The 22065-nt window shown below is 47.3% G+C and overlaps 1 protein-coding gene and 1 long non-coding RNA gene across 6 annotated transcripts in view; one reads left to right on the plus strand and one right to left on the minus strand.

The window, feature by feature from the left end:
- LOC116226450 (N-acetyllactosaminide beta-1,6-N-acetylglucosaminyl-transferase-like) lies at positions 1-8094 on the minus strand. Of its 3 annotated transcripts, none has more exons than XM_090136951.1 (4): positions 8039-8094; positions 4009-4155; positions 2023-3174; positions 1-1227 (listed from the first exon to the last, which is right to left on the minus strand). In XM_090136951.1, the coding sequence occupies exons 3-4, from the start codon at positions 2942-2944 to the stop codon at positions 1178-1180; spliced, it is 972 nt and encodes a 323-aa protein (XP_089993077.1). In that variant the 5' UTR covers positions 2945-3174; positions 4009-4155; positions 8039-8094; the 3' UTR covers positions 1-1177. The 3 variants fall into 3 exon arrangements, with proteins under 3 accessions (XP_089993077.1, XP_031445213.2, XP_089993078.1); XM_031589353.2 differs by lacking the exon at positions 8039-8094 and adding an exon at positions 6537-6716; XM_090136952.1 differs by lacking the exons at positions 4009-4155; positions 8039-8094 and adding an exon at positions 6537-6716.
- The window catches only part of LOC149918399 (uncharacterized), a 28425-nt gene extending 9599 nt beyond the window's left edge, over positions 1-18826 (plus strand). The window contains exons 3-5 of one of the 3 annotated variants that reach the window (XR_016464995.1): positions 13600-13721; positions 17036-17309; positions 18358-18826. This is a non-coding gene — a long non-coding RNA (uncharacterized LOC149918399). Of the gene's footprint in view, positions 1-13599; positions 13722-17035 lie in introns of all 3 variants that reach the window. The other 2 variants (XR_016464994.1, XR_016464996.1) reach the window with 2 other exon arrangements.
- The last annotated feature ends 3239 nt before the right edge of the window (positions 18827-22065 follow it).

The raw sequence follows: 22065 nt of genomic DNA on the forward strand, positions 1-22065 counted from the left end.
CAAGAGTCTCTCTAGAAACAACAGAGGAATTGAGAGTTACCAAAATAGTTTTGAGTGAGTAAGTTGCTGTAGTGAGAAGCATGGTGTGGGATAAATTATATATGGGGAGAGGAATGGAAACAACAACAAACAAACCGCAACAACAAAGTAGGCCTATTTGTTGAAACTTCAGATTATCTGCAGCAGTAATTCCAGAGCCATGTGAGAGCTGGTGGCTCTCAAAGAACATCTTGTTCACATCTTTTGGTTGTGGGTATAAGACAAGAATAATACCAGAAAATGCTGGGTAGCAATGCTAACACATTAATCAACCACATTAACCACATTAACTTGTTTTTAAAAATTTTTATGACTGTTTGCTTGCACAAAGAGAACTCCCATCTGCCTTGGATGTGTCCTTAGCTTGGCTAATTGCATTACCTGCCACATGCCTGCCATTACCTGAGGTAAACTGTATGCCAACTGTCCTTATTTTTCTGTCTGCTATTCAGCTCCCAACTGAAATATTGCCATCAGGATGGTGCAGATGTACTTTTGACATCTGAGAGTGATTTAAGACACTACTTGCTAATAAAACTATCCATCCTTTTCATTACATCCCAATCATTGACATATGAGCAAAACTGACATAGGGAGCCTTTCTTTTTTTCTTTCCTCTCTCTGGGACGCGTACTCACAGCTGTAAGCTTCTTGCAGAAATGAGGAATAAAAACGATTCTGGCCTGGCATTTTCCCTGCAAACTCCCCAACTTCTCTTATTACATATGACCATTCACCAACTCTGTGGAGGGATGTACCTGACCTAGGGATGTCCCAGCCTTGGGCATTCCAGGTCAGATGTTAGTCTGCCTGTTTCAAGCAAAGATCTAGAAGTAAAGGCTTTCATATCAGGCACTTTTATTTCAAGAGTGACAGATCTTTCAATTCATGTGTTTTGTGTATATGTTTTCTCATGTAATGCTGAAGAAAAGTGAAGGAGCAGAGGAAATTTTCTCTTCTGGGGGCAGTGAACATTTAGAGCTCACCTTTAGTAAAGAAACAGCATATGAAGATGCTATCATTAAGACGTTTTAGGAATCTCTTGGACCTTTATGCATTAGCAGTGTGGAATTCCCAATTGCACCTGGGAAGTTGAAGTCACCCATAAGGTTAAGGGTGGTTGTTCTAGAGCTGTATCTTAGTTCCTTAATGAATAGTTCATCAGTGTCATCATCCTGGCTGGGTGACCTATAGCAGGGGAAAAGCGATATCCAGTTTATTTGCTCAGAGGCTCCCAACCATGCAATTGCCAGCTACAAGCTCAGTAAAGCCCAGCCCCTCCCTCACACACAGTCACTCCCATCATCACCTGCCCTGCCTGTCCCTGCTGAAGGGCTCAGTGTTGTCCATCATGACATACCAGTTACAGGGCACTGCCCACCAGGTTTTGCTTATGCCAATGATATTGTTGCTCTGGGACTGAAACAAGGCTTTGGCTACTCTTGTTTGTTCCTCATGCTGTGTGCACTGGTGTAGAAACATTTCAAATTTTCTTCCTTGTACCCAGCACTTCAGGAGCAGACTGAAGGATCTCACTGGCATGCAGTCCCTCAAATTTTGGCATGCCATCCCATAGCTTATCACAGGCAAGTCTGATTTTATCCCTTTCCCCCTTCAAATCTAGTTCAAAGCTCTATCAATCAGCCCCATTAATTCCCCAAAATAAAAAAATGCAGAAATCCTTTTCCCCCTCTAAGAAAGGTGCATCCCATCAGGTGCCAGCAGCCCTGATACTGTGTAGATCATCTCATGGTAGAGAAACGCAAAATTGTGCCAATGATACCAGCCTCAGAGCTATGTGTGGATCAGCTGGGTCTGCCTGTTCCTCTCAGTACTGTTCCCGGCAACTGGAAGGATGATTCTATGATTCTATTCAGTGATATATACATAATTAAAGTCACTCTGAAGTACGTGTGTGTGTTGTAAGTGCACCCATTACTGTAGGCTTGTATCCTCGGGAAACTAAATAAAAGGTGTACTCACCTGGGATCCTGTTGAGCGTCACCCAGAAGTGCTCATCAGGGCTGTAGGTGTCCTCAGACCACGCCAGCAAGTCGATGGCACGCGGGTCCTGCAGCACAAACTCTACAAAGGGCCGGGTGACCGCAATGTACGCAGAACCAAAGTACAGGGTCAGGTTATGAGGTGGAGGAGCCTTGTGTACAAAAGTTGGCAGCGTGAAGGAAAAGAAAGAATATAATTGCTCCCGGTGCACATACTTGGTGCGTGCAGTTACATGAGCTGGTGGCAGCACTCCGGGAGTGATGTTCTTCCCCCTGTAGGCTTTCAGATGCTGGATGATCTCCCAGTTGGTCTTCAAGGGGAAGTCCTGCCCGCAGACGTTGAGCAGGTAGTGCCAGGGCACGGCCGAGGCCAGCAGGTCCTTCATGCAGTGCAGGTCGGCCCGCAGGCGGGACACACCGCCGTAGACCACCCGCTCCGTGCGGGAGGCGAGGAAGGCGTTGGGGAAGCAGCCCACCAGGCGCCGCACCGCTTGCTGCAGGGCAGCCGGAGCCTTGCTATCCACGTGGATGCAGTAGACATTTTGGGGCATGTAGACTGCCCTGAAGAGCCGCTCGAAGGTCTCAAACTCCTTGTGCATGGTGATGATGTATGCCAGGGGGAAGGCCGCCTCCTCGGCTGACAGCACCCGGGTGATGTAGTGATTTTGTGTGATGTACTCAGTGCAATTGAATTTTCCAAAGGATGTTTTTAAAGCATTTTCCTTCAGAAAGGACACTTTATCTTCAGTAAGTGCTTTACAGTCTTCTACTAAAGTTGAAGTCGCTGAGAACTTGAGCCTCCTGAGAGATTTTTGTGCATGTATATTAATGGCATAGAAAACAAATGGAAGGGAAACACTGAGAATTAGGACAACAAAGAAGCAATATCTGAGTACAGTCATTGCTGCTTGAAAAGGAAGTCACATGTAAAACCCTACAAGAAGGTCAGATCAGATACCCCAAACAGTTAATTTCACTGTCTGTTCTTGGTTCCTGCTGGAGAATGCATGCATCAGGTCAGCGCACAGTATCCAGCTGATGTCTTGATTTTAATATAGATCTGTAGTCATCACTGATGTGGAAGCACCATAAGTAGAGAACATGTTGTTGACAGAAGTTCCTCCACAGCACCCTAAAAATTAAACAGATGTATCACATAATTATTGACTTGGCAAAAAACATCCATAACCACGTACTTTGTTATCTCTGAATACAATTTGTGGCTTTCTCTTAATTGTTCCCTCTTTCTTCTCCTTTAAAGAATTAGCCAGCCATGAAACACCTATGTGTGCAATATAACAGAAAAAAAAACCCTCAGATTTACCTCTTCTATAACTGATTTCTTTTTCATTTATAGGAACTTTTTTCTGTCCTATCCAAGTTTCATCAATCATTGCTGCTTAAGAATTATGAAAGGCTTGTGCAGCAACCATGCCACCATGTAAGGCTATCGACACTTGTTTGCATAAAACCTAAGAATCTTTTTTGTCTCTGTGTAGCATTATATCAGAACAATATTGAATCTAGATTTTTCTTCATTTGTAAGTTTGAAACCTGCAAAATTTTTTCTGTCGTGTATTAGTTGTGTTGAGCTCCTGGCTTACATTACAAGTAACCAGGCTTGCTTCCTACTATTGAAACTATTTAAGCTAACTTTTGTTTTCCTAACAAGACATTCTTGTTTCTGAGAGCCATGCATACATCAGGCACATTGCCATGCTCGTGCAGTCAGAGATTGTGGCGTGACTCTGCCTGAGGTGAAATGATTGGCAACTCTCCCTTCCAACTGTGAGTCTGTTAATGTGGATCTCCTGACATAAAACAGCACATCTTGGGGATTTAAGCTTTTTCCAACATCATGTCATTTTGATCCAACATCAAATAACACTGCGACAATGTCAGATTATCTGAGATTGAACCAGTAAATGCTTTCATTGGGCAATCCAATGTGCAAAGGTGGAAATACCATTCAACTTGCGTAGACAGGCTGTCTCAGGCACTGGTAGATTCTTGGTGCCCTTGGGGGCTGTTTCCTCCCATCCTGATCCCAAACACTCAGTTCAAAGCTACTGAGGACTGCAGCGTCTTCAGCCCCATCAGGTACAGTCATAAGCTGTAATGAAAGGAGAACAGAAGATACTTTGTGAGGACTTGTGCCCAGAATGTCCCTCAAAAGGTTCACCAATGCAGAACACTGGACAGAACTGGAAGTCAAGCTTGCCCAGACAGGCAGCAGATTCTTCAAGAACAGCATCTCACTGAGGACTCAACAAGAATAAGTAGGAGCAGCCATTGTCATGCTGGGCTTCTTCCAGTGTAGTCTTCTTCACCAACATTTGGCTCTGGTGGAACCAAGGGATTGGAATGGAGGTGTGCAAAAGTCCTAGGCAATGATGGAGAACTGCCAGACACTGCCAAGAAGTCAACTGGAAAATGCCATCACAACCCAACAGTACAGCTTGTTAAGGGAGGATTCAGAAAGGTGAATACTTAGCTGACATCATTGTCCAACTCTAACAAAGAAATACACAGCAAATATCACCATGAAAGAAAATTCACACATGATTAGTGAATGCTGTCCCAGGGTGCACAGAACTGCCCAGAATGCCTCAAAACACTGCTACTTCCTAATAATTTGTTATAGGAGTAAACATAGACAAACACCTCAGTAATACAAACTGGGAGAAGGTGTCAGTTGTCCTGCAGAAGTCAGGATTTCTTTGGAGATGCCCCAGTTTGCGGCAGAGAGCTCAGGCAGCTTTTCCAAATTACCAAAGGTTGAGATCCTCCAGAGTATTTGGGTTTTGTTGAAACTCAGCCCAGGTGCTTCTAAAGAGGAAGACTTAAGAACTATGTGTATTTACGTATATATGTATATGCATGTATACATATAAATGTATGTGTGTATGTGACTAAGAATATAGAAATGTTTACTCTTAGCTGTTAAGTTCACGCTACTACTATGGTCCACAGTAAACAAATAAGCTACATGGAGAAAAGAAGAGAGAAATCTGCTTGTCATAGGAGTGAAATGCAAGGCTAGTCTTTTCTTTGCCTTTCAACAAAGAAGACTAACCACGATCCTCTGGTACTAACCAGCTCTGGTACCATGCTTGATGCCACTTGGTGCCTTGATGTTTCAGCATGGTTCTTATTTAAAAATCTGAAAATATACATGCAAATAATTGCTGTGGAAATCCAAGCTATCAAAAGTATTTGTTTTGTCTTATTTTTGCTTTGTTTGTTTCATTTTTGATTCTAACTAGTTCTACCTTGTGATGATTCCTCTGAAATAATAGCCATACCTTGGGTTATAGGCAGAAATCACACACGTTCATACACACCAGAGGAAGGAAATGAAGAAGTAGAGCATTCAAGCCACATGAGCAACTGCAATGGAAAAACCCATGATATCTGTGGTTTCTCATGGCGTGGGTTGTATTCGACCTTGGCATATTTTGAATGCAAAAACAGAGTTTCTGGGCAGAAGAGATCAACTATACTATGCATTTCAACAGAGGCTATGTAGGAGGAGTGCTGGTAGAACTAAATCTGCTGCTGAATTAGATTCTGCAGTGCAGCTTCTTTTTATTGTTCCCTGGACCTTCATTGTGGCAATTCTCATTGCAGCATTAGAGAAGATTTTAGTACAGTTCACACAGTGGAAACACACTCAGCAGTAAGATTAGCTATTGAAATGACTTCCCTGGGGATGAATGGGAACAGACCTTTCCAGTCACCAAGGGTTTTTATCCTAGGAATATAGTTAGTATTTAGTAAACTGCTTCTGGCTTAATCAATATAGGTAATTGGTTTCAGCTAATTTGCTAGCAAATTAAAAAGCAAGGTGCATGGGCTTTGCACATCATGATTGCAAATGCCTATTTGGCCCTGGTTAGTAGTGACAAACATTACATATTCTACATCTGTTTGGGGTTACCTGGCATTATTATGTTGTTAGGACAGAAATATCTGTATCGTGACATTCATTTTCACATCCCTCATACACAAAGCTGGCAGACTGAAGCAGCACCACTATTAAAAATTGAGAGAGGATACTGCAAGCAAGCAATTTCTCCTCACTGGTTGTTTCTCTTTTTTTTTGGTTCAGAAGTGCAGCTAACCACATCTTCTGCACATAAAGATGCTCCCCATCCTTTGCTCCTTGCATCAGAATGAAACTGCCTCGGTCTTGTGCTGCTCCTAAGTGCCATGCAATGTGCACAGTCTCCACAAAGCTCTTGAAACAGCTCTGCCTAGCAGTGTTCTTCTTTCTCCTGTGCCTTCTATGCCCTGCCTGAGCTAGAACGTGTGTATCCACAGTGTAACATAGGAAAGAAGAAAGTGGAGTCCAGCAGAGGAACAGTTGGAGTTTTCTTTCTATCTGCCCTCTTCTGCCCTCCCTTCTCTGCTGTTTAGAGCAATCCCTGGCATTCCCACGCGTGCCAGCCAGCAATAACGTGGCTGTTCAAAAAGAAGAAAGCACAAACCTACCTGAAAAGGATCTCCCAGGCAGGCACAAGGCTGGCACCGGACAGTCACATCGCAGCAGTGCTTGCAGCAAGTGGGAGGAGAGATGAAGTGACACATCGAGGGAAATGCTAGCTCAGCTCACATGGTTCACTAAAACTAAGTAATCTAATCACACGCAGCACATGAGCACATCTGTCTGCACAAACACCAAAGGCCAGACAGCGCACCGTCGCATCTGATATCATCTTGCAGCGCTCCCAGGCTTCAAACGCAGAGCCTCTGATGTTGCGGGAACTTCATTTTTGGCCTGAATTTGCAGCAGGCTTTTTCAAAAAAGAAGCGTGTAAGGCTCTCTGGTCTCCAGCAGAGCACAATTCTCAACTTAAACACGCCACTGCTCCAATGCAGAGTGCTTTTCTGCTCCCTTTTCCAATTAATTTCCAGCGGGGACCTGTACTTACCTGTGTGAAAAACCACCCCTCACCAGCTGCTCAGGAGCAGCAGCGCTGCATCCTCCTCATTGTTCATCTATCCTCTTGTGCAGGAAAAGAGAGTTGTAATTAAATATGTTCCAATAGAGGACAGGCTAACTGTGATGGAGAAATTGGTGTTCTTTTGTTAAATACAACCGCATTTTATAGGTGATACTGGTAGTGACAAGGCATGGAGATAAGGCTGTTTCGTAATGCAGATTGATGTGCATAACAGCAGAGCACAAATGGACTCATGCAGCTATTATTTACACTAGAGAAGTGCACAAAGATGGCTCACAATGGATTTCACAAACATTTGGGTATTTGCTAACTTCACAAATATGAACCTTTGGAAGCATCAAGCCTGACCACTGGGGCTTTCAGATTTTGTCTTCTACTGAGCACTACCACTTATGGATGTGATCCAAAGCCAGTCACAGGCCTGGGTTACTGGAGGAAAATTAATTCCACCAGGCACAGTGTTAAGCCTCAGCTGTCTGCACTAACTGGGAGTCTGTCCTCAGCTGTAGGTGCCCCAGCAGTCACGAGAGGAACACGACTCCACCTGCAGGCTGTGAGCAAGCTGATCTGCAAAGCACAGCCGCCCTCAGCCTGCTGCCTGCATTGCTCATAGTTCTAGCTCTGCAACTTGTTGCTGGGTGCAAAATAAGCAGAAAGCATGTGAAGATCTGGAAAATATCTGTCAGGAATGACTGAAATAATATATAGTTATCCAGTGGAAAAACAAAAATCAGAAAAACTAGAAAGTCTGAACATTGTGTGTGTATATATATATATAAAATTTGTGTATATATAAAAATTTGGAGCAAAGCCTGATGCAAATATGAGAGGGAGTAGCTGATTCTGACAGGCTGAGAGAACTTGGGCTGTTCAGCCTGGAGAAGAGAAGGCTCCAGGGAGACCTGAGAGCAGTCTTTCATTATCTAAAGTGGAGCTATAAGGAAGAGTCTGTTGCAACAGGACAAGGGGAGATGGTTTCAAACTAAAAGAGGGGAGATTTAAGCTGAATATAAGTAAGAAGTTTTTTACCGTAAGGGTGCTGAGGCACTGGCACAGGTTGTCCAGAGAGGCCCCGTCCCTGGAGACACTCAAGGTGAGGCTGGTTGGAGCTCTCAGCAACCTGATGTATCTGTCGGTGTCGCTGTTCATTGCAGGGGAGTTGGACTGGATGGCCTTTAAGGGTCCCTTCCAACTCAAATGATTTTATGATTCTCCGCATTCTCTGTGGATAGAAAAACTAATCAGCATAGATAGCATCAGTAGAGGTGAAGATCAGACATTAGAGAAGCTTTGTAGTGCTAAACAGGTAACTGTAGATTAGATGGTCTGAAGAGGCTGGAATTTTCTTTTGATGATTTTGAGGAGCAGGTTGGGCATAGCTTTTTCAGCTGCTTTACAGGTCATACTGGTCCAGACCTGGTGATCTTCTAGCTCCTTTCCTTCTCTATTTCCTCTGATTGTTTCTATTACTGTATCACCTTGCTTGGCTTTAGCTGGCCTGGAGATCCTGTCCTGCCCAGGAACTGTAAGAAAACACTAACAAAAGAACTCTGTCATCATTTAGAAATATGTCATCTCTTCTAGTTACCATTACATTGCAACTTTGGTAAGCTCAAAATAGTCCAGGAGCACTCGGGAAGGAAAAAGTGCTTGTACAATAGATTTGTGATTCACCCTAAATATGAAGGAAAATCACTTATATTATAAATCTGTGACAGTTGACTTTTTGACATGTGTTCCACCTCTCATATCTTTTCACACAAAACAGTTTGATGCCCGTTTCATCTTTTTACTCCTCCAGTGACTTATCTTTCAGAGGTTCCTGGTAGGCATCTGTTGCCCTTTGAGAGTCTTTCTTACCAAGTCAGACCTGTTATTAAGCCTTGAAAAAGATCTTTAAACTCGATAAAGTTCCTGCACAAGCCCATACTTATGAGTATCTGTTTCAGAAGCTGCAAGTTTTCTGTAGCTAGAGGATAAGCTTTGAGGGGCGGATTTTTGGGGACTTTCTGGGGTTTCTCTGTAGTTCAGATATTTCCACTCCATTTCTGCACAGGAGACAGCCATGGCTGCTAGAGCCTGTCGGCTTCTTGGTGAGTCATAATGAGCCACCCGCAAATGGCAAATGTTTCTGTGGCCACTGACAAAGGCTGGCTGTCAAACTGTGGAGGAAGTTGGCCTGTATGGCACAGCTGCTGTTTTCTTCCCAGAAATGAAAACTGCACCTAAGTATCACTTTCCTAAGGCTTGTCCTGGGTTTATAAGCTTCCCTTGCTTCATTTTAACTTCAGAAGCTTTACTGTATGACCAGGCCTCCTCTTTATATAACCAAGAGTGTGGGTAAAGCAAACTATGCTGGTGGTCTGTGAGTAATCTCACACTGTAAGCCCCGAACTTATGCTTCATAATGCTTCTGACCTGAAGACAGTCTTCCTTTTTTCCCCCCACTGTCTTTGCCATCCACACCAACTAACCAGTATCACCCTCTTCAGAACTAGTCTACTTCAGGCTCTTTATCACATCCATTCCTATGCCTTTTTCCCAGTTCTCTGCTAGGTCTGCAGTCTTACACCCAAAACAGCACTGAGCTAAAGCCACCAGCTCCCAGATGCTTCTCATTCCCAAGCACCTTTCTGTTTGCCCTTGCTTTGGGTGGAGGCTAGTGTTCATTTTGTCTCTTGTTCTGCAGCTTACACAATCATTTTATGGCCCTCTTATGGGAAGGGCAGCAACTGCAATTGCCAGGCCCCATGAGGTCCAAAGCAGTCTCTGATGGTATTTCTGAAGCTGAGAGAATCTGGTCTCCCTGCATTGGGTCACTAGAGGTTATCAGAAGGTTAGAAGACTTCTGGAAACCTCCTCTTTTGCACAACATCACATTCCTTAGCTTCTTAAAAATCCCTTCCAACCCAACCATTCTATGATTTGATGATTCTTAGCTTCTGCAGCCAGACTCCTCGTGTCTGATCCCTTCCAGCAAAACTTCCTTTCCCAGACCAGGATTTTCTTGTTGGGTTTGCCACTTACCACACACACCTGGCAGCTGGAACCCCAACATGGGTTTTCAGTCCTGTAATGAGTTATTTAATGGCAATTTCTTGGATCTTCTTTTTCCTGCCTGTTGCTCACATTCCTAATGCTCCTTGGCGTGAACCCTTAGCTTATGTTTGGGATAGTTTTTCCTATACTACTTTTTATTTGCAAAGAATGTGTGAAAAGGCCTGTTTTCCCCAAGCCTACAGCAAGCAGCAGCAAAGATATTTACTCCTAACAGAATGAATGGTAATGGCCTCAAGCTGTGCCAGGGGAAGTTGATACAGGCCGATTTGTTTAGCAGTGGGGTTCAGTGTGTTAGTTTAAAGACCAATATTAATATAGCAAGAGGAATCAATGAGTTAATAGAATCAATGAGCTAATTCTAAAACTTTCTGTTTCAACTTTGCTTGGTGTGTGAACAGCCTAATTCTGCTTTACAAGAAGCACTGGAGTCATAATAAACTGCTTATCTCTGCGTTTCACCAGGTGCAAGGACATTTTCTTTGGATTTTCACATATACTGTTTTGGAAGTTACTCGTGGCCTAACAAGGAGTGGGAATTTGCCAAGCTGGGGAAAAACAACTAAATGTCAGCCAAAAGCCTCAGCAGTGAAGCTGATAGTAGACAAAAATGAGGATGAAGTAAGTGAGGGTCCGACCACCCTGGATGCTACCATGCAAGCCCAGAGGGACATTAGCATATACCAATGAAAAAGAATGAATATGAATGCCAATATACTGCATATGTAGGTCTTAACTGTTTACATTTAAATGTGGAACCTGAACTCCGAGAGTGTGCTTGTTTATCAAGTCACCCAGTACGTATCATGAGGAATAAAGGATTCTTTCTGTCTAACACCACATTGGAGATAGAGAATTTTCTTGCTGGATTTGGGATGACAAGGTTCAGATTGGATATTAGGAAAAATTTCTTCTTATGAAGAGTTGCGAGGCACTGGCACAGGCTGCCCAGGGAGGTGTGGAAGTCACCGTCCCTGGAGGTGTTTAAGGAAAGGGTAGATGTAGCACTGAGGGACATGAATGGTGGGCATTGCAGGGAAGGGTTGGTGGTTGGACTAGATGAGCTCAGTGGTCTTTCCAACCTTAATGATTCTATAAATCTCAGCAAGCTCCCTCTACTCACAGGTGCACTGAAGGAAGTAGCTGGGAATATTGATAAGAGAGGACTGTTCCTGAATACACAGCAAGCATATCCATCACAGGAAGACACTGGAGTGCAAGTGATTGGAGGTTGGAAGAGTGTGAAGAAATGTGCTGGGTTTGCTTGCCCTGCTCCCTTGCTTTTCCATAGCCCTCAGCTTCCAATCTCTGCATGGGACACCTCTCAGCTGAGTCCATGCACCTGCATTCAGACTGCCTCAGCCCAAGAATTTCAGCCATTTCTTATAGTGGAAGAGAGACTTTTTCCAGGGGCATTAGCTATGAGATCTCCAAAGTTATAGCCACATTAATCATTAATTCCCCAAGAAACTGCCCTACCCCATTAAATACACTGGCATATTTTTTAATAAGGTCACCTGCCTTGTGTCAGCTGAGATGGAGTAATTCCCACTTTCATTATCACTTTGATCAATTTAATATCCAGCCTGCTTAGGGACTGAGCTCTAGCGATGCTGCTGTGTGTAAGCATTAAATTTGTGGTGTTTTCCATGCCATTACATTGGGTCTAAAGGTGCACCATCTCTGTTGATGTCCCCCTTCCTACACAAAGGTGGGTAGGTTTTTGGTCTCTTCCTCCAACCAGCCCTGCTGTTGCCTTTCAGAGGAAGTGGAGTAACCTCACTGCTGTACTCCCAACTTTGGCAGGAAGAAATGAGTCCTTTTGACTTTTCTTATGCAACCACTTAAAACTGAACAGATTTCTCCCCCAAGTTACAACCATGTGGAATGTCTGTCATTGGCTCCTTTGGGCTGGGAGAGGAACCCAGCTGATTTTGAGGAGCAGAAGTAGCAGCACAGCCAAGGCACAGAGATCTAGCAGATGATGGATATGTCCCAAAGCCCAGACCAAATCAACACATTAAGTTTTCTAGAAAAGAAAGCCTACATTTTTTTCATAGAATCATAAAATTGTTAAGTTTGGAAAAACCACTAAGACCATCTAGTCCAATTGCCAATTCATCCTGACCATACCGCCTAACCATGTCCCTCAATGCCACATTTGCTCTTTCCTTAAACACCTCCAGGGTTAGTGACTCCACCACCTCCCTGCTCAGGCTATTCCAGTGCCTCACCACTGTTTCTGGGAGGAAATTTTTCCTAATATCCAACCTGGTGCAACTTGAGGTCATTCCCTCTTGTCTTATCACCAGTTACCTGGGAGAAGACACCAACCCCTAACGTCACCACCACCTCCTTTCAGGGAGTTGCAGAGAGCAGTGAGGTCTCCCCTGAAACCTCCAGGCTGAACAACCCCAGCTCCCTCAGCCACTCCCCATAAGACTTGTGCTCCAGACCCCTCACAGCTTCATTGCCCTTCTCTGGACACACTCCAGCACTTCAATGTCTTTCTTGTAGTGAGGGGCCCAAAGCTGAACACAGTACTTGAGGTGCAGCCTCACCAGTGTAGAGTATAGGGGAACTATCACCCTCATGCTCCTGCAGACTCCGCTATTTCCAATGCAATATATATTGTAAAGCTGTGAGCTGTTGGCAAGCATCGTGCTGGATGCAGCTGCACTAGTGTGATGCGGGACATCCTGTCTTACCGCTGCCCGCAGCGACTGACCCGATGCGGGACACCTGCCAGCCGCTGCCGAGCCTCTCCCGTGTCATTTGTCCGCGGTGCCACTGGATGGCAATGTTGGCTCGAGCATCGGCGCGGTTCTCCGCTGCGGGACGAAACGTGAGCCCTGCGGAGTGAGGCCGGAATGGCCGGAGCCGCGTCCAGCCCGCAGGCAGCGCACCAGGTAGGAGTGTTTTAAGCTTGCATCAGCGATGCGATTTTAAATCCGACGGGAAAAGCACGGAGGCTCAATCTGCCCATTCACACACGCGATGATTTCTCGGGACCCCCCGCCTTTAAAGGGCCGAATGGCAGAAATATTCACTTTTATGTTATAATTTAAATGCAGGAATTCCTGACGGGAACAACCAAGAGCCACGCGTTCCATTTTGTCCTTAAAACAGTACTTACACTTTGCACAAAGTGATCGGGGCACTGCGGGCTCGGGGACTGTATCGGGCTCGTTTCAGTGCGTGCAGACAGGGCCTGCTGCAACTGCTGCAATGGAGAGAAACGCTGAAATGAGTCATTTGTGAATCACCGCTTGTTTTCTGTCCTTAGCTCATCTGCAATCCCATAGCGATCAAACGGCCTTTTACGATGTGTTAACGCATTGCTAAGCTGCGTGTGTAGCAGCGGCTCACTCCCAGTACATGGTGAGTCGGTGCCCACTGTACAAAGCAGTGTTTTCTGCTGTATGGAAGCATGGTGGGACAAACTTGGAGCTGAAGGCACGTGTAGTACAATGTTATGTGTACACACATGCTTTTTTTTTTACGTGAGTTCTGTTTCCTTCCTTGTGGGGCAGCCCAGCATCCAGCAGAGCCCATCTTGTCTACAGGAGGCAAGGACAGCCTCTCCCAGAGAAGCAGCAATGCTTTTCAGGTGCGGGAATGGAAGGAGGCACAAAAAGCTCATTATCAGTATAAGGTAAGGCCGTGGTTTCCCAAACACTGGCTCTCAGCAGCACTGGCTGTCCCTGTATCATTCAGCTGCACAATTGGTGGGCCAGATTGGAAGCATATTCAGAGATGTATTTGCTTAAGGCAAAGTACTGCATTCTTTTTTCCCTTTATTTCTCCCCAAAGCAAATCCATCCAGCAGGTCTTCAGAAAAAGAAGGAATAAGAAGGCATGAGGCTAGAGAATAGGATGTGAATTTCTTAGGGCTGCTATTGCCATTGAACTCTCTGATGCAAAATCGCAGCCCGAGGTGTTGAGCTTCACCCCAGAGCATCTGGAGCTTGGGAACCAAACCTCTTCTGCCAGCTCCTCATTGGAGTGAGTGGCTTGAGATAGAAATCCCTCCAACCAGTGCAGCGAGCTTCACCTTGACCCCCTGTCTGTGCTCTGAGCCTTGTCTGCATGTAGGGAGCTGCATGGCCAGAAAGGCCAAACATTCTCTGCCATCAGCCACTTAGGCTGCTTCTGTTACACCTAATTATAACTTAAAGGTACTGAATAATTGTATGCATACTGGGCCTGATCCAGCCCCCGATAATAATCCTAATAATGCTGCTCTTATCCAGCCATGTGACTCCGTTTCAGTCTCCAGTGTGGGCTCAGTCATGCCGTAATTCAGCAGAGGAGGCCATTCACTATGGGGCTAATTTTGTTTCAATTGCAAACAGGATGATTTTTTCTTCCTAAGTTCTTGTGCTCAATCGACTGCCTGTAAACAGGGCTGAGCCAATGCATTGCCTGTTAACATAGGAAGCTGGGGCTTAAAATCTCAGTGTTGAATTTGGCCAACGCTCACCCACAGGATAAGCCACCAGCTTTTGCAATCAACTCTTGCCTTCTGAAATGAAATCATCATAATAATAAAGTTATTTTCACACTGCCAAGGAAGAGCATCAAATGGAGGCAAGGAGAACAGCCTCAGTATGTTCAAATGGGGACGTTCTCACATCACTTGTGCCACCAGGACCAGCTGGGAGCATGGCTCCCATGCTCATGGGGAATGGTTCTCCTCCTGGGGAGGCTCCACACGAGCACAGGACTGTTAGCCAAGCTCAGGTTCCTCCACGAGTCTGGAGGAGGATTAAGCAAGTAGCAGCTTATTTTGAAACACATCTCAGAGCACACTGCAAGAGGCAGGGGTTAAGACCTGCCCATATTCATACCCAGTGGTAAAGTGGGCAGTGGGGCAAGTGCCCTAATTCCCTACCCTGGGAGCATGCAGTTAGGCAAGGCCCCTGAGCTAGGCAACCCTCTCAGGGGTTATTTGTAATCTGGTTGACTTCAGTAGGGTGCCTCACACTGGGAGGCAACTTGATATTATACAAACTATGAGAGCAGAAGAAGCCAGGGCTGGGTGAGCAGTACCTTATGGGATGGCTCCCCCTCAGCCTTCAGGACCAGATGTACTGTGACAAGGGAGGCTACCATAGAATGGCTGGTGAAAAGAGCACTAAGCACCCCAGGTGGGAAACAAAGGCATCACCACCACCCACCCATACATACAGGCAGGGCAGGGCTACGTGTCCTACAGCTGGGCCATCTGCCTAATGGCTGGGAAGGGCAAGGCAGGTGTCAGGGAGGGCTGTTCCAGGTTAGTGAGGTTAAGTGCAAAGCAGGCGATGCTGACAGTGGGGCAAGCGATAACCTGCCTGTGTTTGCATGCTGTGTTTTTCCAGTGACATTTTGCAAAGCGTGTGTGTTTTCTGAATAGTCCCAAACAAACACCGTGCCCCTCAGACATGCACATCCCTGGCATGTCTTGAAATAAGTGCCAGCAGCTGGAAGGCAGGAAAGCAAAAGCTTAGAGGACTCTGTTCAGCAGAGCCCATTGATATCAGAACCTCTGGTAGAGCAAATCTCAGCAGAACTCAGGCTGTCTTGGTCTCCTTCCTCTGTGTCCAGCTGGCCCACCTGTGTCCTGAGGCCATTCTCTTCAGTCCTTTGTGTACAACTTATCTTCAAGATAAGGGATAAATAATCATAGAATGGTTTGGGTTGGAAGGAACATTAAAGCCCACATATTGTTCCAACCCCCTGCTGTGGGCAGGGCTGCCACCCACCTGCTCAGGCTGCCCAGGGCCCCACCCAACTTGGCCTTGAGCACCTCTAGGGATGGGGCACCAACAGCCAATAATTATGTGGGACATCACAGCAAATACTGTTAGGATTTTCTTATATTTCTTAGCTGATTTTCCTCCACCTCTGCCTTTACCCTTGAAGAACACTGGGATTTATGTTGCAGTCATTGTTAGAGAAATACAGATAGGCATCTCCCACAGGAGCAGTAATGCCCATCCACTATGTGAATCTGACCCCTCAAGAGTGTAAGATAGTTGCAATGCTTTATTTTTACTTCTTTTATTTAGGCTCAAATCTGTACTTCATATATACTGGAAGATACAAGGGAGGATGTAGAAAAGATTATGATAACCCTCATGAACTAAGACAACCAGCTTTATCCTGGGCTGTACTATTCAGGCTGCCCAGAGAGGTTGTGGATGCCCCATCCCTGGAGGTGTTCAAGGCCAGGTTAGATGGGGCCCTGAGCAGCCTGGTCTAGTATTAAATGAGGAGGTTGATGGCCCTGCATGTGGCAGGGGGATTGGAGATTCATGATCCTTGAGGTCCCTTCCAACCCAGGCCATTCTGTGATTCTGCATTAAAAGACTGCGTGGCCACCAGGTCAAGGGAGGTGATTCTGCCCCTCTGCTGTGTGCTGGTGAGGCCTCATCTTGAGCACTGTGTCCAGACGTGGAGTCCTCAGTTCAGGAGAGACATGGACCTGCTGGAGCACATCCAGAGAAGGACCGAAATAATGATGCAAGGGATGGAAATCCCCCTACGTGGACATGCTCATGAAAGCTGGGGCTGTTCAGCCTGGAGAAGAGAAGGCTCCAGGGAGACCTGAAAGTGGCTTTTCAGTATCTAAAGTGGAGCTATAAGGAAGAAGGGGACAGACTCTTTAGCAGGGTCTGCTGTGATAGGGCAAGAGAAAATGGTTTCAAACTAAAAGAGGGGAAACTTAAGCTGGATATAAGGGAGAAGTTTTTTACCATAAGGGTGCTGAGGCCTGGCACAGGTTGCCCAGAGAGGTGGTGGAAGCCCCGTCCCTGGAGACACTCAAGGTGAGGCTGGACGGGGCTCTGAGCAACCTGATGTATCTGTCGGTGTCCCTGTTCATTACAGGGGAGTTGGACTGGATGGCCTTTAAGGGTCCCTTCCAGCTCAAACGATTCTATTATTCTATGTGCTGCTTTAAAACATGAGTCTCTTTGTCACCAGGCTCTGGTTGAGGACAAGCACTGGATCTGAAGGAGGGTGGATAGGGCGTGCAGTCAGACTGTTGCCCACCATCTCCAGCCTGTCTTCATAGAAATCTCACATGCCCAAGTGTTGTGTACCCAGCGCTGAGCTGAGCTGTGCTGCTGAATCCTCCAAAACCAAGACACACCGGGGCGCCAGAGCCTCAGGAAAGGAGACCTCGGCGTGGGGGCTCGGCAGTGAGCTGGTGTCAAACACCACAAAGCGTAACGGAGCTGGGCAAACCAGAGCCGTGGTATAGACTGCACTCTGTTCTCTTGTTTTGTTTTGTTTTGCTCTCTGCCAAGTGATACATCTTAGTGACAAATCGCTCTGGCCACACAGCAGTGCTTTAATGCCATAGAGTGTCGTGGGGTGTGCTGGGACAATGGGGAGACCTGATGGTAAAGGCTGAATGCTCTGCAGCTGCACGCAAGCTGGTATGAATTAAAGGCTCCAGCCTTGGAAGCTCCTTGTTGAAAAAGTCACTCAGAGTATTTTCTGCAGATTAATATTGTTATGGACATCAGAGCCTCCAACAGCCATTTTCCAGTAATAGGCCCTTTTGTAATTATTTGACGCATTAAAATATATGCCTTGCAGACAGCAGTTCTCATGTTAGCTTAGATATATCAAAGTAGATTTTATTTAAAATCTGCCATGCTGAATGCCAGGCTTTGTTTCCTAAATACGTCTTGGAATTGTTAGGATGATTTATTCAACACACTAAAGAATGAAATTCTACTTCCAATGCTCTGTGCCACATCGGGGTGGATGCAGCATCAATGTGTCATTAGAAGGGGAAGCTGGAAGCTTCATGCATGGGTGCCCAGGCCTGGGTATGGGGGAGCACAGGGCTGGGTATGGGGGAGCACTGTCAGGCAATGAATGGAAGGGATCTTTTGCATGGGTACTGGCCACCTGCTGCTCCTCATGGGATATTGCTTTTCTGGCAATGGGAGCAAAATGGTTAGTTTGGGATGGACTTATGGTTTTTTTTCTTAGATCTGAACCAAACCAGCTGCCAAATTTTGGGGAAGTTACTTATCTTCCTCTTCACTTATCTGTAAGGCAGATAAACTAATAGCATTGCATCTCTTGAGGGTTTGTTGCACATTGTTATTGAGAAGGAAGTCATTAGAAAAATGACCATCTCAATGTGATACCAGAGTAAGATGAAGGAGCCGTATTCTGCTGCATGCAGGTTTGTGGAGTGCTGTTATTTGCTTTAGCAGAGCAGGGATTTGGCCTATCCTTAAACAACTTTCTTTTGTTTTTCTTCTTGAATCCTCATGTGTAACCAGGAGATAGCAGGGCTGCTCCTGCCTGTGTGTTCAGCAGATGGATGGAAGCCCACAGCCAGGCACAGCCTCTGCTTCCCTACAATCACAGAATCACAGAATGTCCCAAATTGGAAGAGACCCACAAGGATCACTGAGTCTGACTCCTGCCTCCTCACAGGACCAACCAAAAATCTCAAGTCCCAGGGATGTTGGTGCAGAGACCCACTGAGCTGCTGCAGAACAGCGGATGTACTGAAATTAACCGATCCAAACCCTCTCCATACAAGTGCACACATTCATAATGTGTTTTACTGAGCAATTAAATGTGTAAGATAAATATCCTTGGGGGAGGAGGGCTGTCTGAAGTTTTATGGCATATCTTTGAAATCTCGATCCAAGCACAACACTGCATAGAGACCTAATAATGCTGGAGTGTGACTGCGCCCCGTACCGCCTTCTGATTATTTCACCAAACCATTTTGCTGATGAAAAAATTAAAGCTGATTTTTTTAAATTAAAACTTTATTATTATTATTATTATTATTAGGAAGTTATTTTTCAGTGGCACGCTCAGTACAGCCATGAGGTGGATGGCAAACCAGCTGCCTGCAGTTCAGGTGCAAAAGCCATTTTGGAGGATGTGTGAGCAGTCAGAATGACCCATATTGCAGTTTCTGTACCCGATCTGCAAGTGTAGCACCTCTCTTAGAGCTCTGTGGGGTTCCCTCGTGTTTAGCAAATGAAATGTACAACAGCAAAACCTCAAAAAGCGACCGGATCCCAATAAATAACAGCCGGATTTCTTCTGGAATCAAAAAGCTCTCGGTGGCTTTAGATGGATTTATGGCGCATCGGGATGCTCTTTTCAGGAGTTCGTCCCCTGGGTGGCCCGGGCTGCGACGGTGGTGAGGGGCCGGGGTGTCCCCGCCGCGGTGCGGTACGACTCCTACTGACAGCCGGCCGCTCTCAGCAGCGCGACTACGGCGGTCCTCAGCGTGCGCCCGGCTTTAACCCTGCGCTCGATTTTCACTTTGCTTTGCGTCCCGCTTTCGCTTGCTTGGTTGTTTCGGGTTGGTTGGTTCAGGCAAATAAATATTAAAGGACAGAGGGGACCCACGTGCAGAAGAAAGAAAGAAACAAACAAAAATTGTTGGTTTTTTTTTTTTTTCTCCCAAAGAGTTTTCATCTCACTTCCAAAAAGTTTCGTTCCACTCACACCTCAAAGCTCTTCATTTGACACTGAAACAAAAGAAATGGACGCAGATTTCCCACCCGTCAACCCCCGGCAGCACATCTTCATCCTCCTCCTCTCTGTCTCTCTTCTCTCGCCCCGTTTCTCCGCTGCCCCACGCGCAGGTCTCCACGCACTGCCGGCGCTGCGCGCAGCGAAACGGCCGCTCAGGGAAGAAGCTCCGGCGGAGCTGACAGCTGGGAACGGTCGCAGGTGGAGGCGGCAGGGCTCTTCTCACCATCCTTTCTGCCTTTTCTTTCGCACCATCGGACGCACGCAGAACCTCCCGGGTTATGTGGTTGTTTGTCTGTTTGTTTTTCCCTTTTCCCTTAATTATCCCTCTTTATGCCTTTTTTATTATTATTATTATTTAACGCCCGGCCAGTTTTTCCTCCTTCTGCTCCGCTCTCTGCTCGAGCGAACCGCAGCCTACAGCCCCGTTCCGCGCCGGGACAGCCCCAGAACAGCACCGCACATCCCATTTCAGAGGAAGGATGCGGCCCCCGAGATGGAGTCTCGGAACGGAGCTGAGCTAGGAATGGGATGGGATGGGGTAAAGGGCGGGCGGTGCGCATCCGAGGGGATCTTCATGGGAAGAAGAAGAAGAAAAAGAAAAAAGAAAAAAGAAAAAAAGGAGGGGAAGGAAGGGGAGGGGTGGGGAGGGGGAAAGAAGAAAAAAAAGAGGAGGGAAAAAAAAAAAAAAGGGAAAAGAAAACAAAGAAAAAAAAGAAGAAGAAGAAAAAGGAAGAGCCGCACGTGTCTTTTGAAAGAGCCGGTGCGCTCCCTGCGGCCCCGCTGCCCGCCCGGCTCCTGCTACGTCCCGAGGAGCTCCGCTCACCGGCGCGGCTGCGGGGCAGGCGAGGAGGACACCGCACCGAGGGGCCGGTGCTAAAGAAGCGGAGGGATGGGTCCGACGGGTGTCCCCACCCACGGGTACACTTTGGCGGTGCGTGAAAAAGAGAGGGGGGGAAAAAAAATCACATTTTAACTACGCATAAGGAGGTGGAAATCTCTCCCCCCTACACTCCCCCCCCCCAATCCTTGCCCTCTCCCTCGGGGCGTGAAATCAGACCTGAATCCTTCAGGGGAAAGGGGAAAAAAAAAATCCACGGGTGGGAGCCGGGAGGTTGGGGGGGGGGGGAGGCAGCGGGCGGCATCGCGCAGGCGCGGGCAGGAGCTGCCGGCCCCTCCTGGCCCAGGTGAGCGCGGTGCAGGTGAGGGGAGGGGAGGATTCAGCCGGCGGCGCCGCTCCCCGCAGCCCGTGAGCGGCGGGAGCCGCAGCCCGCAGCGCCATGTCCGTCCTCGCCAAGATGGGGGACTGGCAGGTAACGGGGGGCTGCCCCATTTTGTTGGGGGGTTGCTATGTGGGACGGGAGTTGGGTATCGGGGGACGGGACGAACCGGGACGCTCCCACGCGTGATCCGACCACGGGGGGGGAGGGAGGGGTTGGGTGGGTTCGGTGCCTGCGCTGCTCCCGACTTTTCCGATCTCGCTCCTCGCTGCTTTATTCCTTAATGCAGGAAAAGACCAAAAAAAAAAAAAAAAAAAAAAAAGTGAGCACAAATATATTTTTAATCACTTTTACAGTTGAAATTGGCGTCCTTTATCGGGGGGTCGGCGAGAAGAAGCGATCTAAATAGGATAGATACGTGTGTGTGTACACATCTGTGTTACTTTTGCACTTGGTTTGTACTTAGGCTCGGTTACGTACCCCCACTTAGGCTCTCTTTGCCCCAGATGTGCCCCCACCGCACCCCGCTGCGCGCTGCCCCGGGCGGCACATAGCGGGGGGAGCCCCGGGGTGCGGGGTTGGGCGCTGGGGGTAAGCCGGGGCTCCGCGAGGCAGAACGCAGCGTCTGAGAGGATGGCGCCTCGGGGAGCGAAATGAATGGGATCGGGGAGGAGGGAAGAGGGGCCCCGGGGGAGGGAGAGCGGTGCGGGGCCGAGAGAGCGTTCCGCGTAGGGAACAGACGGAGTTCGGTGGTGTCACCGCTCCGTCCGTGCGCCGTAGCGTTCGCAGAAGTGTTTTTGGCTGCCTGTGTTTTTGCCTCGCCGTTCTGTCCGGGTGTGGCGTGTAGGGTTTGGGGCTGGATTTTGGAGAGCAACAGCGATCGGGACCGGAGGGGAAGAGAACAGTTCTCGAAAGAACTCGGCTTTTCAATAATCCGTCAAAAAATAAAAGGTGACATCGAATCCCGAGGGCAGGAGCTACCTCCGCAGGCGGCAAACGGTCGCACCTCTCTTCCCCTCTGCTTGGTTTTTGGGGGAAAAAGGGGAAAAAACTCAGAGGACGCCCCGCGCCCGGGGGCCGGACGGGAGCACGGCCCCTTTCCCCCCCGCGGTGGGCGCACACGGGCGCAGAGCCGTCCCTACGGCCCCGTACCTGCGGCGGGCGCGGGTCGGAGCCGGCGAGCAATTGGGCCGCGGTCGCTATGCTAATGAGGCGCTCCGGCTGCGGGTAAAGCGCTGCAAAAGGGAAAAGTTTCTGCCATTAGAG

This window comes from Phasianus colchicus, chromosome 3 (assembly GCF_987193195.1).
Source record: "Phasianus colchicus chromosome 3, bPhaCol1.hap1.1, whole genome shotgun sequence".
NCBI lineage: Eukaryota > Metazoa > Chordata > Aves > Galliformes > Phasianidae > Phasianus > Phasianus colchicus.